The 17,487-nt window shown below is 34.3% G+C and overlaps 1 protein-coding gene across 1 annotated transcript; it reads left to right on the top strand.

Annotated features, from left to right (window-relative positions):
* The first annotated feature begins 711 nt into the window (after positions 1–711).
* Positions 712–10,045, top strand: LOC114746603 (uncharacterized). Its single transcript, XM_028934833.1, has 7 exons — positions 712–742; positions 839–953; positions 1,052–1,227; positions 1,573–1,852; positions 7,823–7,900; positions 8,132–8,295; positions 9,966–10,045. Exons 1-7 carry the CDS (start codon positions 712–714, stop codon positions 10,043–10,045), a joined length of 924 nt encoding a protein of 307 aa, XP_028790666.1.
* Positions 10,046–17,487: the final 7,442 nt, after the last annotated feature.

Raw genomic sequence — 17,487 nt, 5'->3', positions numbered from 1 at the left:
GCATGTGTTAAAGGTTAGTGTGTTGTTATCGACTTGATCATCTAGAGATATTGCTTTGTTCGTCTCCTTTCTTTCTTGTTCCCCCTCTTCTATTGTGTTTTTCCCCTGCTATTCTTTGATATTTGACAAGTAATTGCGTAAAGTGTTAACAAATGCTTTTATTCTCATGAATTACTGTTCTCAATTTAATAGATGTTTGGATAATCCATTCTCATTGTTGATGAAGCCTGTTTGAATTGTTCTGTGATATTAGTTTTTTCTTCAATGGGTAGACTTTGACGGAAAGAAAGGGGAAAAGGTGCTTCTTGAGTTCTTGTTTCTTTGGATGGTTTCAGAGGACTCGTTGAAAGAACTGTAAATATTGTGATGAATCTTGCAAGAACACCCGATTTTATGTGTTAGAAGAGATGATAAATTTCCAATTCAAACGGGAAGTTTTCAATGTAAATTTGTTTGGACGTGATTTTAAATTTAAATTTAAAATAATTAGAATTAATTTTTTTGATAACTAATATTATGTCAGATTTCATTTGGATTCTAATTTTGAATAAAAGACCGGCTTATTTTAAAGTGAAAAAAAAAATGCGATTTTTGGATAGTTTAGAGACTTTGTAAAAAGATGTTTATTTTGTAGAGTGTTTTTGTGTCTATGGAAAACACAATGTCGAACAGAGCTTAAAGTGACATGTTGTAATGCTTGGGACAAAAATAATGAAGATCTGTCGTTGCTTCCCTTGTACAGGTAAATAAATATACCTATAGTCTTCAATTCAAGTTCAAATGCAGCCAAATGAACTAAATTATCTAACTGTATTTTTCTGGTGAAAAAATGTTTCAGGAAGAAAAGCATCGCCTAGTCATTGCTTGTTCACAATCAATTCCTTCTCTTTGCTTTCAAAGGCTTCAGGAGAAAAATACACCTCGGAAGTATTTGAAGCAGGGGGATATCAATGGTATGGTATATATGTTTCTTATGCTCTTTTGCATTCAAATTTTGATTTTTTATTTCCACATTTGCTTGTGAAAAATGATAAACCTATTGTTATGGTAGGACCCTATCAATATACCCAACTGGGAATGAGAAAAGAGATGGGCGTGATCATATCTCAATTTATCTGAACTTGATAGTTCGAGACTCAAGTTTGTTTCCTGTCAGTTGGGAGGTCAATGCCATTGTGAATTTGTTTGTCTATGATTCTCTTCGCGATGAGTATTTTTCTACTCAAGGTACTTTAAATTCATTGTCTACTTTTAGGCATTTTTGTTGTATTGACATAGTACTATCCTTGATTCTTAATATAAAACCCAGCTGATTAATTTGAAGAAATTAAAAAAGTTACTTAATTACTTAATTATTAATATATATTATATGATCTCTCTAAAATATTTACGTATACCATTAGATTGCATATTAATTTTTAAATGAGGCAAATTAGTTTGGAGAAAAATGATAAATATAAATACTATAAAATAATTTAGTAATTTTCTTAATCTTTTCAAATTAGTTAACAAGGTTTTATATTAAAAACCAAAGATAGTATATAGATTGGAATTTGAGACTGGCCCTTGCAGATGGGAGCATAAGGCGGTTCCATGAACTTCAAAGAGAATGGGGCATCGCAAAATTCATAGACCTTGCCTCATTTAAAGACCCTTCAAATGGATATCTAAGGGATGATTGCTGCACGTTTGGAGCTGAAATTTTTATTGTCAAGGCCACCTATAAAGGATATTGCCTATCAATGATACCGGCACCTCCTCCTCTTTCTTATAGGTGGGAATTTAGTAACTTTTCAAAAGCTTATCTTGAAAAGTACGAGTCTGAACCTTTCCTCGCTGGGGACTACAAATGGTACTGCTTCCTAAAACTTCCTAGTCTTTACAACTTACTAATTGTTGGGATCCTCTCTATTTCTCAATTAAAATGACTTTAGGCCATCTTTTTGAATTGAGATAAAGAGGGGAAAAGAAAAATTAGGTAAAAGTATATATTTGGTCTTTTTTACTTGTGTTAATACAATATTTGGTCCTCAAGTTTACACTCATTTTGCTTGTGGTCCCTCAAGTATCAAACAGGAGGTTTTGGTCTTTTAAAGGGCAAAGTAGTCCAAATTTTTATTAAATTATAAGAATCAATGTTTGAGATAGGAAGAAACTTGAGGGATTAAAATCTATTATTTGAAACTTGAAAGACCAAAACTAAAAAGAAGACAAATTTAGAAAACCAAAAACTGTATTAACCTTTTTTAGTCTCTAACTTTATATAAAGTTTTAATTTGGTCTTGTAACTTTAAAAAATGTGTTTTCTAAAGTTAACAGACCAAATTAAAACCTTGTACAAAATTAAAGGATTAAAAGTATGCTTTTGCCAAAAAAGTTATATTTTTTGACGTTGAAGAATGTATTTCAATTGAATGTGAGAAAATAATAGATTTCGGTTATGTTCCAGGAAGCTCACTTTCTACCCTAACGGGCAACTAGAGGGCAAGGGGAATTGTATCTCCCTGTTTCTAACTATAGATGTCTCGTCCATTCCACCAAACGCTAAATTATATGTGCATTGCACTTTGCGAGCCAGAGACCAAATCAGTTATCAACACGCTGAACGTGAATGTAAGATTGGGTCTGTTTTGAAGTGAGCACTTCAATTAAATCCAAAAGATATTTCATTTGTTGTTTCGCCCTCATTTTACAGTCTATGAGCATTACTCAAAGCTAAACCCGTCCCGGGGCTCAAGATTGTTCGTGCCATTGGTCAAACTGAAGGACCCAACCAAAGGCTTCATCCAAGGAGATAGTTGTATATTTGATGCCGAGTTTAGAGTTCTGGGCTTCGTTCGAAGTTTTTGATGACTAAGCCGTCGCTAAACAATTCGATGTTTTCTCAAGACTCTTCGTTATGTGCCATTCGCATTAAAGTTATCATTAGATTCTCCATGGCAAGAACTACCGGTGGGGTGTGTTTGAGTTAGTAGTGGGAGGATAGATTTTGGAGAAAATTGGTTAAATATAATGATTTTAAGAGATTTTGTAATGATAAGATAATTTTTGGATTTTAGTTTTCTGAGAAGTTATGTTGATAGAATTAAAAATATTTTGATGGTTATACTTACAAATTACTTTTTTTTCCATGTGTAAATTCTTAAAAGGATACAATTTAATGTGATGTTTTCTCAAGTTACAAATAAACGAGGTATTTAGTTGATTTATGCATTTATGACGGCCATTATTACTCTAATGTTGAGAATTGAGAATCCATAAGCTGATTTCAATATCTTATCCATATATTAGGGTTCTAGCCGAATAATTAATTAATTAATTTTAGGATTTGAAAATGGTGCATGTCTCTTGAAATTTACGCAATTTCTGAAGTAAATATGGACAATCAAATCTAGATAGATTTTTTCCTTACAAAAAATATTAGTTCATAAGGAAAGCAAAACATCAATGATTGTAAGACAAAAATATATAAGAAAAAAGAGGTGAAATATTGATGATATGGTATCCTCTTTTCAAGGACACATATGGAACGGAGCATGAAGCAATTTTTATGTCACTAGAAACTATAATTGTTGATGTAAATCTAGTAAATAATTGGAAACAACTGTGTCAAAAATGGAAAGGCTGTCTTATTATCAAGATGATGAAGAATGTCCTGAATTGATCGCATCAATGTTGAAGCTAGAATTCTAGGAGGCTAGAACTTATGAAAGCTTCAAAGAAATTATGTACTATATTCAGTTGTTAATATAAGAGCTAGTTGACTAATTTAAATAAATTAAGAAAATTTGTTAAGTTAGTTATTTGTAATAAATACTAAAATATCCTTACTAGTCAAGTGTGTTAGCTTTAACATTTGATGAATTATTTAATCTGTGCAACTACTACAATAATTACATTGAAAAAAATAAATAAATATGATAAATAAAGTGGATTGAGGTTTTATCAAATTAAAAATCAAATTAGCTTTTACATTAAAGATCGGAGGTAGTAGTGAAAATGCTGATACACTACAACTGGATCAAAACATAAGCAGCATTGAAGAATCTAAGTGAGGATTCAGATCTAGTGTCTAGATTCCTTAGGAATCTTTGCTTGTAATTATTATTTGTCTGGCTATGCTCTTAGATTACGTTTTATCATGTGCTAGACTTTAAGCAAGGGAATGAAGTTGCATAGACTTTATGCACTTCATGGCCATGATCATCACCAAACAAGCATAAGTCTTAGCTTTTCCTCTTGCCTATTCTCAGGAGTTCGTATACTGCTTGTTCACTTCACCTTTGTTCTTTCCAATCTCAGCTGAAAAGCAATAAAACAAAGCCTCAGGAAAAAAAAAAAAAAAACTCTTATTCATATGAGGAGCTATAAGTTGAAGAGTCGAGACAAGTCGATCAATATATATGCATATATATATATATATATATATATATATATGAAGTTCTATTAATAGTTCAACTCAGAAACTTCTTCTATAGATGTGTGTTGACGAAATTCATTCAAGATATCTTATGTTTCCACATTTTAAATATAAAATCCTCATGATAGTGTCAAGAGATTTGTCACCTTTTCGTATTATTCCTTTCGCTATATGAATGGATGGTATTTTACGGACCAGCCTCTCAATTTGCAAAGAATGCTTCTCATTTTCACAGGTTTCAACTTGTGAACGTAGAAGGTCATGCTTAGCCTGCAAAAGCAGACTATGTTCAGATATAAATGTTGCAGAATTTGAAACATGAATTGACTAAAGAAAAATTAATGAATGATATAATGGTCATTTGTTAAAATCTTTAATAAACTAAGCTTCAACATAAGATCCAAAACATGTTTTAAGAAATGTTAAAAAAAAAAAGTGTGTAAATTGCTATCAAGCATATTAGAATAAGTTAGAATGACTGAAGGAGGAGTGCCTTCAAAAAATGCCCCAGTATCCACTAATGAGCTTTCAATTCGAGATATTTATGTTAATTCAATGGTTTTCACCATTGTTTATAATCAATCAATGTTTTAATAATTTCATTTTTTTTCCATATAATTTCATGGCTATGAACAGTATTTTGAATAACTATAATAAATTAGGAATGGAAGAACTGGCTAAAATAACAAGGGCTAAAGTTGGATTAGATGAAGAAATAGCTATAGTCAAAGTGGTGCATGGGAAAATAGATTTTAGAAACCATATACATATACATATATATATATATATATTAACGTTTAGAAAAACATTTAGTCATTGCTATTTTTACTAGCAAACTTGATAACAAATGCTAAAAAGATTGCCCATTCTGTGTCTATCAATAGAGAAACTTATATATCAATGCTATAAACATATCTTGTTTGAAATACACACGCACGCACGCACGGTTACAGAATACTAATACTCACTAATAATATACTTTTGGTATTCCATTGATCTGATAGACAATAATCAACATGGAACAAAACTTAATATGAAGTAGTAGTAGTTTTTATCCTCTTGATGTTTATGATTGGCCACAGCTTTCTCAAACTTCATGGTTAACTATGTAAGAGAAAACAAATACCAACGAAGTCAATTAATTGTTTTGTATCAAGTTAAGCTAAACAAAGTACAAGAGGAAATAAAAGTGCAAGCACAATGAAACAACACAAAATCCTATGTGACCCTACATATCAGAACAACCCCAATACTAAAAACCAAAAAGACCCAAAAGGATATAAAGAGTAATATGACACCATCACAATTCGAAGAAGGGAACTTCTAGAAAAAATTGCACCCTATCAAAAATTTTCAATGCACATTAAATTAATGAAATTCTTGTGAAAAATTATTCTTATGAAATCTATTTCCAAGAGTGATTCCCGCAACATTCAAATGAACATTAAGTTTATGTGGGAAAAGTTTTTGCAGCGTTAGTGACCATCACGTGACAAAAAATTTGAGAGGAAAAGGCAATGAAGCAGAGATAGACATGCTAAATTCATCGGGTATGTTTTAAGTATGTAAATTGGAGGGGAGTTTATGCATTTAGAATTATGAGGTTCATAAACCTTTGAGGTCCTTTTTTTTTTTTTTTCCTCGATGACAACCTTGGAGGTCCTTTTACACCCAAAAATAAAAGAATTATGAGGTTCATTTAAAATTATATGATTTTAAAGGGCGTAATATTGATAAATTATAATTAATACCCAATGTTGCGACTTATAATAAGGACCAATGTAGTATCTATAAAAATCTCTATTATTCATGCCCATGAAAAATGAAGAGAATAAATCCTACTAAACAATTTTTTATACTTTTAAACAAATTAATAGATAAATTATGTCATATGTGCTAGTTTAGAATGGATCCGGTTTGTGAGTATCCAAGCTTATTAGATCTAAACTGTTTAAATTAGATTTGAATGATCTATATTTAAAAATTGTAATTATTTATTTTTAAATAAAAATTATTTTTAAGAAAAATGATAGTATGATATATTTTTTAGATCCTATATCTATTAAAAATAATTATCTTAAAAAAATAAAAAAAATAAATCTGCTCATTCCGTCAAGAGCACTAATCAAGGACCGAGCTGATTATAATTAATTTGATTAAATTTTCAAAATCAAACAACCTCTGTTTCACTGATTTCACGTGATCACGTCCTAGTTCCCCGCTCCTTCCCACATTATAATTGAAATGAAAATAGACAGTTTTTCCAACAAGAGAGACCTTCGAAAACCACGCAATCTCAAACATAGCGTGTAAAGTGACCTGTTACCATGCCTGAGACAGAAATAATGAAGATTTGCGGTTGCTTCCCTTGTACAGGTAAATAAATATACCTATATTATATGGTCTTCAATTCGAGTTCATCAAAAGCTTCCAAATGAACTAAGTTATTTTGTTGTACTTTTGTGATGAAAAAAATGTTTCAGGAAGAAAAGCACCGCCTAGTCATTGCTTGTTCACAATCAATTCCTTCTCTTTGCTTTCAAAGACTTCAGTAGAAAAATACACCTCGGAAGTATTTGAAGCAGGGGGATACCAATGGTATTTTCTCATGCACTTTCCTAATATAAATGGTTTGAACTTAGGCTTTTGATTTCCATATATTTGCCTGTAGAAAATGATAAACTTGTTTTTGTCGTAGGACTCTATCTATATACCCAACCGGAAATGAGAAAAGAGATGGACGTGATCATATCTCAATATATGTGAACTTGATAGCTCAAGACTCAAATTTATTTCCTGTTGGTTAGGAGGTCAATGCCATTGTGAACCTGTTTGTCTATGATTCTCTTCGCGATGAGTATTTGTCTGCTCAAGGTACTAAATTCATTGACTACTTTTAGGTATTTTATGTTGTATTGATCGACATACTATCTTAGGTACTTAATATAAGGTCTAGTTGATAGACTTTGAAAGATTAAAGAAGTTACTAATTAAATTACTTAATTGATCTCTCTGAAATATTTACGTGAATTATTAGATTATGTGTAAAACAAATTAGTTTGGAGAAAAATAATAAATAAAAATACTTTAAAGTAATTTAGTAATTTTTTTTTAGTTTTTCTAAATTAGTCAACTATATCTTATATTAAGGATCAGAATTAGTAGTATATAACATCAAATCTGAGATTGGCCCTTACAGATGCAGGCATAAGGCGGTTCCATGAACTCCAAACAGAATGGGGCATCGCCAAATTCATCGGCCTTGCCTCATTTAATGACCCAATAAATGGATACCTAAGGGATGATTCCTGCACGTTTGGAGCTGAAATTTTTATTGCCAGGGCCACCTCTAGAGGATATATCCTATCAGTGATACAAGAACCTCCTCCTTTTTTCCCATAGGTGGAAATTTGATAACTTTTCAAAAGCTAATCTTGAGAAGTATGAATCTGAAACTTTCCTCGCAGGGGACTACAAATGGTACGCTAATGCTCCTTCCTAAAACTTTCCAGTCTCTACATCTTACTAATTGTTGGGATTGTCTGTTTCTCAATTAAAATGACTTTAGACCATTTGAATTTGAACTGAGATAAAGAGGGGAAAAAGGGAAAATTATGGATTGTTTTTTCTTTCTACATCCATGTGTCTATGATGTTGAAGAATATGTTCCAATGGAATGTGAAAAAATAATTGATTTTGGTTATTTTCCAGGAAGCTCATTTTCTACCCTAACGGGAACGTAGAGGGCCTGGGGAATAGCATCTCCCTATTTCTGTCTGTAGACGTCTCGTCCATTCCACCAAACACAAAACTATATGTCCATTGCATCTTGCGAACCAAGGACCAAATCAGTGATCAACATGTTGAAAGTGAATGTAAGATTGACTCTATTTTGAATCGAGCACTACAATATAATTACTTGCTTTTTTTTTCTTTAACAAATTATTATCGGACTTTCAAATCTATGATCTAATTTTGGTTCAAGTGTCCCTATAGCTGCACAAGGCTCAAATAAGATATTTTCTTAAGGGTTGTCACTTAAGTTGCTTACCACTCGGCGCATTTTATAACCCGAAGGATATTTTATTTGTTGTTTTGGCCTCATTTTACAGTCTATAGGCACTACTCAAAGTTGAACCCGACCTGGGGCTCAAGATTGTTCGTGCCATTGGCCAAATTGAAGGACCCAACCAAGTGCCTCTTGCAGGGAGATAGTTTGTATAATGCATGCCGAGTTTAAAGTTCTGGGCTTGATCAAAAGTTCTTCATGATTGCCTTAGTTAAACAATTCAATGCCCCCCCCCCCGGGGGGATTCCTCGTCTCTATGTCCGATTCACGTTTAAACTATCATTAGCTTCTCCATGGCAAAACCATTCATATTTCGATTATCGGTGGGAGAATAGATTTTGAGTAAAATTGATTAAAAGTCATGATTTTGAGTAGAATAGGTTTTGGATGATTGTAATAAAAACCAATTTCATATGTAAATTATTCATCCGGTCCTCTTCATAAAGCACGAAAAAAAAGTTTTTTTATCCTATTTATAAGTCACCTTTTAATAAGGACAAGTAATATTAAAATTATTTAATTCATAAGAAAATTGGAAAAATTATGTAATATAATTTTGAAGTTAATTTTGAGAGTTAAAGAGGTCTTTTTTTTTTTGAAAATTTAAGGAAAAATAGTTAGAGGATTATTTTTGAGTTGAGATCTTTAAGATAATTATTTTGTGAGTTAGGAAAGCTAAAAAAGACACAAAATCCTTATAATGTGTTAAGGATTAATTTATGAAATTAAGGGCTATTTTCTTAAAAAATTCAAAAAATATGTAGGAGTTAATTTTTTACTCTGAATTTCTGGAGGATCTATTTTATGAGTCAAAGAAGAGAAGAAAAATCCACATAAAACATTATGATTAATTTCTGGATTTATTTTATAATTTCAGAAAAATAGAAAAAAAGGATAGAATTGAAAGAAGAATTGAGTGTAAGGGCAAAATGGACATTTCGCTCATTTCCACACGCGTCCCCTCATATATTAACCTATCAAAAACCCATTTCCCTTCTTCGTTCTTCACCTGCAATCAGAGAAAAAAGAGGGAGAGACCAAGGGAAAGCTTGAGCACCATTATTGCTGGAGAAGGTGATCGGAAAAGGTTCTTTTACATGCAATCAAGGTTTCTGGTATAGGTGAGCTTTCTAATCCTCCTTCTACTCTTTGTTCTGCCATTTGATGGATGATTTCGAGGTTGTGGGATTGTTGATATTCGATTAAGGTGAAGGAAATGGGATAGCCGAAAAGGTTAAGGCTAGTTCATCAGGAGACGGCGCTGCACGCGTTTTTGGTTCTGCTTTATGGTGATTTTCGAATTGCATGTGCTTAATCCTTTCTCTCTGATTTTCGTCCGTCGAAACAGAGTCCAAATTGATTCTGTTATAGTGTCGGCTTTTGTGTATTTGGAAGGGGGAGATGTGAAGTACATGGGTTCATGATTGCATGTTGAATATTTGCGTTGATTGCTCTGGTTCATGTCCGCTGAAACAGGGCCTGCACTCTTTCATGAGGGTGTGACTCTGGTTACTGATAAGGGAGGTTTAGATGGTTTTGAATTTGAACCGATTTAAATATGGGATTGCTATTCGGTGTGTGCATATATATACATGTGTGTGTAACGTTAGGATATATATAGGATGATGTGAGTTTAATTGGGCGTCGATCGATTGCTAACCAAAGAGGATTCCTCTAATTATTATGTTGATATAAGTGATGTTTTAAAAGCGGTAAATAAGTTTTATGAATTTAAGCTTTAAGTAGCCAAATTTCTTGTAGGTGCGTTGTCATTGGATGTGAGTTAGAAAATCTAAAATTAGTTGGAGAGGGCGCTGTCCGATTTTTTTTTTTTTTTGGCAAGAAAGAAGGCCAAAGGCCTAAAGGAAAATTACATCAACTGGGTTTAACACCCGAAGAGTCAGTGCAGACACTCCTTTAGTTGCTCGGGACAACTAGACAGGATCGAAGACCGGTGCTGTCTGACTTTTGTTGCTCAGGAAGTGTTAGAACCCAAACAAGCCCAATTACATCTATCACTAAACAGCAGCCCACGCAGCCCAAGATATACACACCTGAGGCCCAAATTGAAATTGTAACTCACAGCACATGTCTGTGTACAGCTGGCTCTAGGAATACTCAAGAATAGTTTTCTGTATATATATCCCCTCTAGTGGGACTGTTCAAAACATGAAAAATGATACCGTGATTTCTGAATTATGTTTCTCTCTTTTTTTATTACCGTTATGTCTTTTATCTTCTATTGTCGTTCTTTTGCTAAAAAGAAGCACTTCAAATGTTGAATGCATATGCTCTCTCTCTCTCTCTCTATATATATATGGTTGCTTGTGTGTGCGTGAATCATCTTGGGTGTTTGAACTCGGAGATGGAATTTAGATTTGTTGGGGGATGCTATTCGGATTTACTAAGTTGCTGTCATGAGGGAGTATTTAATTTATTCTTTTGTCTGTGAAATGATATATATATATATATATATATATATTGCTTTCTTTCTTCCTTCTCCTATATACATCACCCCTTTATACCGACACGTTACATCTCCTTTCCATTAATAAACCCGCAGCTTCATTATAATGACTAACCACTATAAATATATATATATATATATATATATATAGATAGATAGATAAAGAGACGCGCGCGCGCGCGCGTTGCTGATCAAGTTATTTTGGGAAGTGTAATTTATTTTGTGCAGGAGGCTGAAATTTAAGGGAAATATTATAGAATTACAAAAGAAGAGACCAGTATTCTAAAACATTTCCTTATATTTGAAGTATGTCTGAGGACCTCTAGGAAGTGATTGAGTTTCTTTAGAAGGTTATTGATCTTATTGGAGATTTATAGAAGTTATTAAAGAGTAATTGCTTAATTGGAATATAATGTCAATGAACATTCAAAAGTGCCTGGCCGAAGGATATAAGAAATAAAGGAAACTAGGAGCTAGTTGTATTGTAGTGAATCATAGTTACCTAAAATAGATAAACATACATGTTGTTGCAGAGGTTAAAGTTGGATTTTGCTTAGTTTGATGATTTCAATGAATTTAGAGGACTAAATTGTGTAGGGATGGTGACAAAAGAAATTATAAATAAGAGATAAGATAAAGAGAGCAAAGCTAGGATTCAAGTTAATGGAAATTAAGCTACTTTTGATATTGGTTACGCATATGCGAATATATATACATGTGTGTGTATGTACTCTTCTGATCCTTAATATAAGACATATTTAACTAATTTGATTAGATTGAGGAAGTTAGGTAAGTTAGTTAGCTATAACAAATATGACATGTTTTTTTTCTAAAATATCATAATCATCTTTTTTAATATCCTTCCTCTCTCACTTACTTGATTATGGTTGAAGGAGTATTTATAAGGGTAATTTAGAAAAAAATTGATAAATATGAAAAATAGGTCTTATATTTAGAACCAAAACTAACTTAATAATTAGGTGATATATTAAAGACCGAACGCGTATTAAAGTGTGAGGGTTTAGAAAGGGAAGACATTTTTAAATTTTTAAATGTCTTGAAATATGATCAACTATCAAGAAAGAGTAGAGTTAAAGAGAGTTGGGATTTAAGGGAGGTTAGTTAACTTATAAACCATAATTCAATCAAATGTTAACCTACTCTTATGAGTATGATAGATTTTAATATTTGCCCGCGCTCGCCAAGAAAACACCATAAAATGGGACATTAAGGTTGGTTTTAGAAGAACACTTATCAGGTAGTAGTTCTTTCCTACCTTACAATTATGTTATGATTACTACATGTCTATTTGTGTCATATTGCTGCTTTAAAGCATGAGAATATGTAATAGATTTTAATTCAAATGATAACAAATCAGCACATGCTTTCACTAAACTTGATGATCATTAATTAGCAAACCAAAAAACAAAAGCCAAACTAGACATGAAATGCAACCCCATTTGTGAATAAATCCAAATAATTAGGCACCCAACAAAGCGAATAATGTAACATCGTTGCTTATGTGCTCGTGTAGGAATACGTATGTATTTAAAATGTAGACTACTTTAGCCTATGAGAAAAATCACTTGCTGTCTCAAGGATTTTGCTTTAGTTAGTAACTCATCAGCACAGCTTTGAACATCAATCAATTTGGCAGACTGTGATTTCAAACTTTGACATTTTGGCGTTGGTCATTTGTTAATTTGTTTTAATAATCTAAGGATCAACACAAGAACAAATCATGTTTCAGAAAAGCAAACATTATGCGTCAATTACTTTAAGAATTGCTAGAGATGTATATCCACCAATTAAACTTTCAATTTAATTAACATATTTATGGCAATTAATAGTTTTGACCATTGTTTATAATCAATCAACATTGCAATAATTTCATTATTTGATCTGATTTCAGGGCCCACGAACGAAATTTTGAATAATCATAATTAATCAATTAACAAAATAAGAATACTAGCTAAAATGATAAAGGCTAAAGGTGGACAGATGAATAAATAATAAAAAAGAGTGCATGTGATCGTAGTTTTGAATGACCACGTGTGTATGTTTGTGTTGAGCTGTAAAAAGAATACCTGAATTTTGCTCCTAAGGCTTTCACCAACCAAAATCCTTGGGGCACATGTGATGGCGTCCTTAGTTTTTTACGGTTGGAAGTTCATGGGACATGTTTTCTCTTGAAGCCCCCACTACCACTTTTGTGCCCACCAATAAAGAAACTAATCAGATATTTTGTTTGAGATTAATCAAATGGATATGACAACAAAACAACAGCAATGATTAACTAGTTAACTATATATGTAGATAAGAATCAAGAGCTATGCAATGTCTAACCATTTGATCTGTGTTAGAACACAAATAAGCCCAATTACATCTATCACTAAACAGCAGCCCAAGCAGCCCAAGATATACACACCTGATGCCCAAACATAGCACCACACGTGAAAATTGAAATTGTAACTCACAGCACATGTCTATGTACAGCTGGCTCTACAAATATATTAGAATAGTTTTTTGTACATATATCCCTGTAGTGGCACTTGTCAAAACATGAAAAATGATACAAGGTCATTTCTGAATTATGTCTCTCTCTTTCTTTATTACCATTATGTCTTTTATCTTCTATTATTCTTCTTTTGCTAAAATGGTATCAAAGCTGTAAGGCGTCACTGCCATGATAGATCCCTCAAAAAGCCCGGTCCCGTCCTCCTCTAGTACTTCTGACCCTGTCACTTCCCAAACCACTCTCTCCAATTCTCCTCATGTCTCACATTTCATCACTGTCAAACTAAACCAAGAAAATTATCTTATATGGAAGGCACAAATGTTACTATATCTCTATGGCCAACGTTACTTCTATTACATTGATGGTTTTAATCCACAGCCTCCAACCAAACTCTCCGATGGCACTCCCAATCTAGCCTATATCAAATTGTTTGAGCAAGATCAATTGGTGCTGTCTCTCCTTATTTCATCTCTATCAAAAAAACTTATTGCTCAAGTCATGAGACACAAGACATCCAAAGTTATGTGGATAGCTCTGGAAACCATGTTCTCTAAATAGTGTTAACCTAAATATCTCCAGCTCCACCAACAACTCATTTAAAGAAAGGCGGTGAGTCCATTTTTGAATATCATCAACGTGCAACCCTTCTTGCTGATTCTCTGGCAACTACAGGAAACCCAGTCTTTGATGTTGATTTTAATATTTATCTCCTTGGTGGACTTGGCTCTAACTACCATTCCATAGTTACCTCTCTTACTACAAGGCGAGATGTCCTTTCCTTTGAAGAGATCCTCAGTCATCTCTCTTATGAAGCTCGACAAACTCAAAACATTGGCACTCAAGTCACTCACATTACTACCAACACTGCAAAAGTTTCAGATGGTTTCTTACCCACACCTACATAGTGAGGTGGACGTGGCTTCTCTTTCTACAGAGGTCGTTAAGGACGATTTGCTTTCAACAACAGAGGTTGTGGATACAAAGATGGCAGAAACTTTTATGGACAACATGGTGGTCGTACGACACCCTCTCTCTTCTTGACCACCATAACTGACATTTGTCAACTGTGCCGTGAACATGGTCACACAGTGGTTACCTGCCCTCATCGCTATGATCATAACTTTTAGCCTCCTCACACCAATTCTTATTCTGCAAATTACTCTATATTCCCTTTTGATATGGAAGATACACTTTGGTATCTTGATACAGGAGCTACTAATCACATGATTGCAGACTTCTCAATTCTGAATATCTACTCCACTCCTTACCAAGGTCAAGAATCAGTGCAGGTTGGTAATGGTGCTCCACTCCCTATTCAAAACACAAGTACTAGAGACCAAGGTCAAGAATCAGTGCACAAAATGACAAATACCTTCTTACTCAACTTCTTCATGTTCCTAACATTTCTCAAAATCTTTTATCCGTTTCTCAGTTTTATGTTGATAATACTATTTTCTTTGAATTTCATGCTCATTGTTTCATTGTGAAGGATGCCAAAACTCATCAAACACTACTCCAAGGTCCCAGCCATAACAATCTTTACCCTCTACGTGGATTACAACAGCCTTCATCTATTGTTGCATGTCTTGGTCTTCGTGCCTCTCTCAGTCAATGGCATGATCATTTGGGTCATCCTGCTTTTCACACAGTTCAACATATCGTCTCTTCCAACTCTCTACCTGTTTCAACCACTTCAGTTCCCTATCAGTGTTCAGCCTGTAGAGTCCCCAAAAGTCATCGTCTACCTTTACCATTGTCTCCACACCGATCATCTGCTCCTCTAGATCTTTTTTTTGTGATGTTTGGGGTCCCTCCCTTGTTATTTCTATCGATGGCTACTGTTATTATGTCTGTTTTGTTGATGATAATTCTCGTTTTATGTGGTTTTCCCCCATTAGAACTAAGGATGAAGTTGTTCCTACTTTTTTGTCTTTCAAACTCTTGTAGAAAACTTGCTTAATAGAAAAATCAAGAGTTTCCAATCTGATTAGGGTGGTGAATCTCGCCCTCTTAAGAAACTTTTCTCTTCCCTTAGTATTCATCATCAGATAACTTATCCTCACACTCACACACAAAATGGAATGGTTGAGTGACGTCACAAAACAATCATTGAAATAGGTCTTTCTCTTCTTCCCCACGCTACACTCCCATGCACATTCTAGTCTTACGCCTTCTCCACAGCCACGTACCCTCTCAACAGACTTCCTACTCACACACTTAACAACCTAAGTCCGTTCCAAAAACTATTTCATCACAAGCCTAATTACCAAATTTTTAAGGTTTTTGGCTCTACCTGTTGGCCCAACTTGTGTCCCTACACTAAAAATAAATTGGAACCAAGATCCACTCTGTGTCTTCCTCGACTATAGTGCAAATCACATGGGCTACATCTACTTACACCCTCAATCTGGTCAAATTTATCTGTCACGTGATGTCCTCTTTGATGAAACCCATTTTCCTTATCATTACTTAACTCAAAATGCTACTTAGCCTAATCCTATATCTACCACCACACTATTTTTCATTTCTCCAAGCCCAATTGCTTCTAATCTAAACCCACCTGCCACACCCCTTTCCCTTTCACATGACTTACCTTCCTTTCCCACTAACCTAGATCCTGCCACACCACATACCTCATCGTCCTCTCCCTCTCACGAGTCATCTTCTTCCTCCAGCTCTCCCTCACCTTTGCCCTCTGCAACTCAAATTCGTGCAGTCCCTCTCCATCTAATGGTTACTAGATCCCATGCACACATCTCAAAACTAAAAGTCTTCTCTGATGGTACTATCCCGTGGTCCCCACGTTGAGCTCTTTCTGCCATCACCACTCCCAACACTATACCTACCTCTGTCACTGAAGCCCATAAACACCCACTATGGCGCAAGGTTATGGCCAAAGAATTTCAGGTGCTTTCTACACTAAAACCTAGTCCTTGGTCCCTCCTGATTCTTCTCAAAATCTCATCAGGTGTAAATGGATCTTTCACATCAAATACTCACCATTCGGTATGATCGCTTCAAAGCTCGCCTTGTTGCCAAGGGCTTTCATCAACAAGTTGGTCTTGATTTTTTCGAAACCTTCTCCTCTGTCGTCAAACCTGTCACCATCTGCCTAATCATCTCACTAGCTGTTTCATAAGGATGGTCCCTTTAGAAAATTGACGTCTAGAATGCATTTCTCTATGGTTCCCTCACTAAAAAAGGTCTACATGACTTAACCTCCAGGTTTTGTTCATCCTGACTACCCTCACTTTATCCATAAACTCCATCGATCCTTTTATGGCCTCAAACGGGATCCTCGAGCCTGGTTCTCTTGTCTTAGCACACACCTTACTCAACTTGGGTTCATAGGTTCCAAATCTGATCCTTCATTATTTACTTTTAACTCTCCTTCCAGTCAGCTGTATGTACCCATCTATGTGGATGATATTATCTTAACTGGCTCTTCTGATGATGCTATTACTGCTCTGATTGCAACTCTCAGTTCCACCTTTCCTATTAAAGACTTAGGGCCTTTACATTGTTTTCTTGGAGTCGAAGTACATATCTACTGGTCTTATTCTGTCTCAACACAAATACATTATTGACTTGTCAAACTGTGCTAACATGGCTAATGCTCACTCTATGGCATCTTTGATGGCTGTCAATACAAAACTTCATGCCACTGGTCCTTCCTTTTCTGATCCTACCCTTTATTGTAGCATCATAGGCAGTCTCTAATATTTATCTTTCACTCGTCCAGACATCTCCTATGCTGTCAATCGTGTGTGTCAATTTATGCACTAGCCTGCTGAACAACATTGGACTGTTGTCATACGAATCCCTCGCTACTTGTATGCTACTGCTCATTATGGGTTTCTTTTCAAACGTTCATCCAATTTCTCCTTGTTATTTGCTGCTATTTCTAAACCTGCACTTATTATGATGCAGATTGGGGTGGCTACTCTATAGATTCACAATCCACTACTGGTTTTGTTGTCTATTTTGGTCCTAATGTTATATCTTGGAGTTCA

The sequence above is a fragment of the Neltuma alba genome, unplaced genomic scaffold (assembly GCF_004799145.2).
Source record: "Neltuma alba isolate B1F8T4 unplaced genomic scaffold, ASM479914v2 tig00000834_pilon, whole genome shotgun sequence".
Lineage (NCBI taxonomy): Eukaryota > Viridiplantae > Streptophyta > Magnoliopsida > Fabales > Fabaceae > Neltuma > Neltuma alba.
The sequence above is the reverse complement of the archived record's forward strand: the minus strand, read 5'-3'. Positions and strand labels throughout refer to the sequence as shown.

Excerpts from the sequence above, each read along its gene's own strand:
- LOC114746603 (XM_028934833.1), top strand. The coding sequence starts at position 712 with ATGAAGATCTGTCGTTGCTTCCCTTGTACAG. Across the intron at positions 743-838 it reads TCGTTGCTTCCCTTGTACAG|GAAGAAAAGCATCGCCTAGT; the intron begins GTAAATAAATAT and ends AAAATGTTTCAG. Across the intron at positions 954-1,051 it reads GAAGCAGGGGGATATCAATG|GACCCTATCAATATACCCAA; the intron begins GTATGGTATATA and ends TTGTTATGGTAG.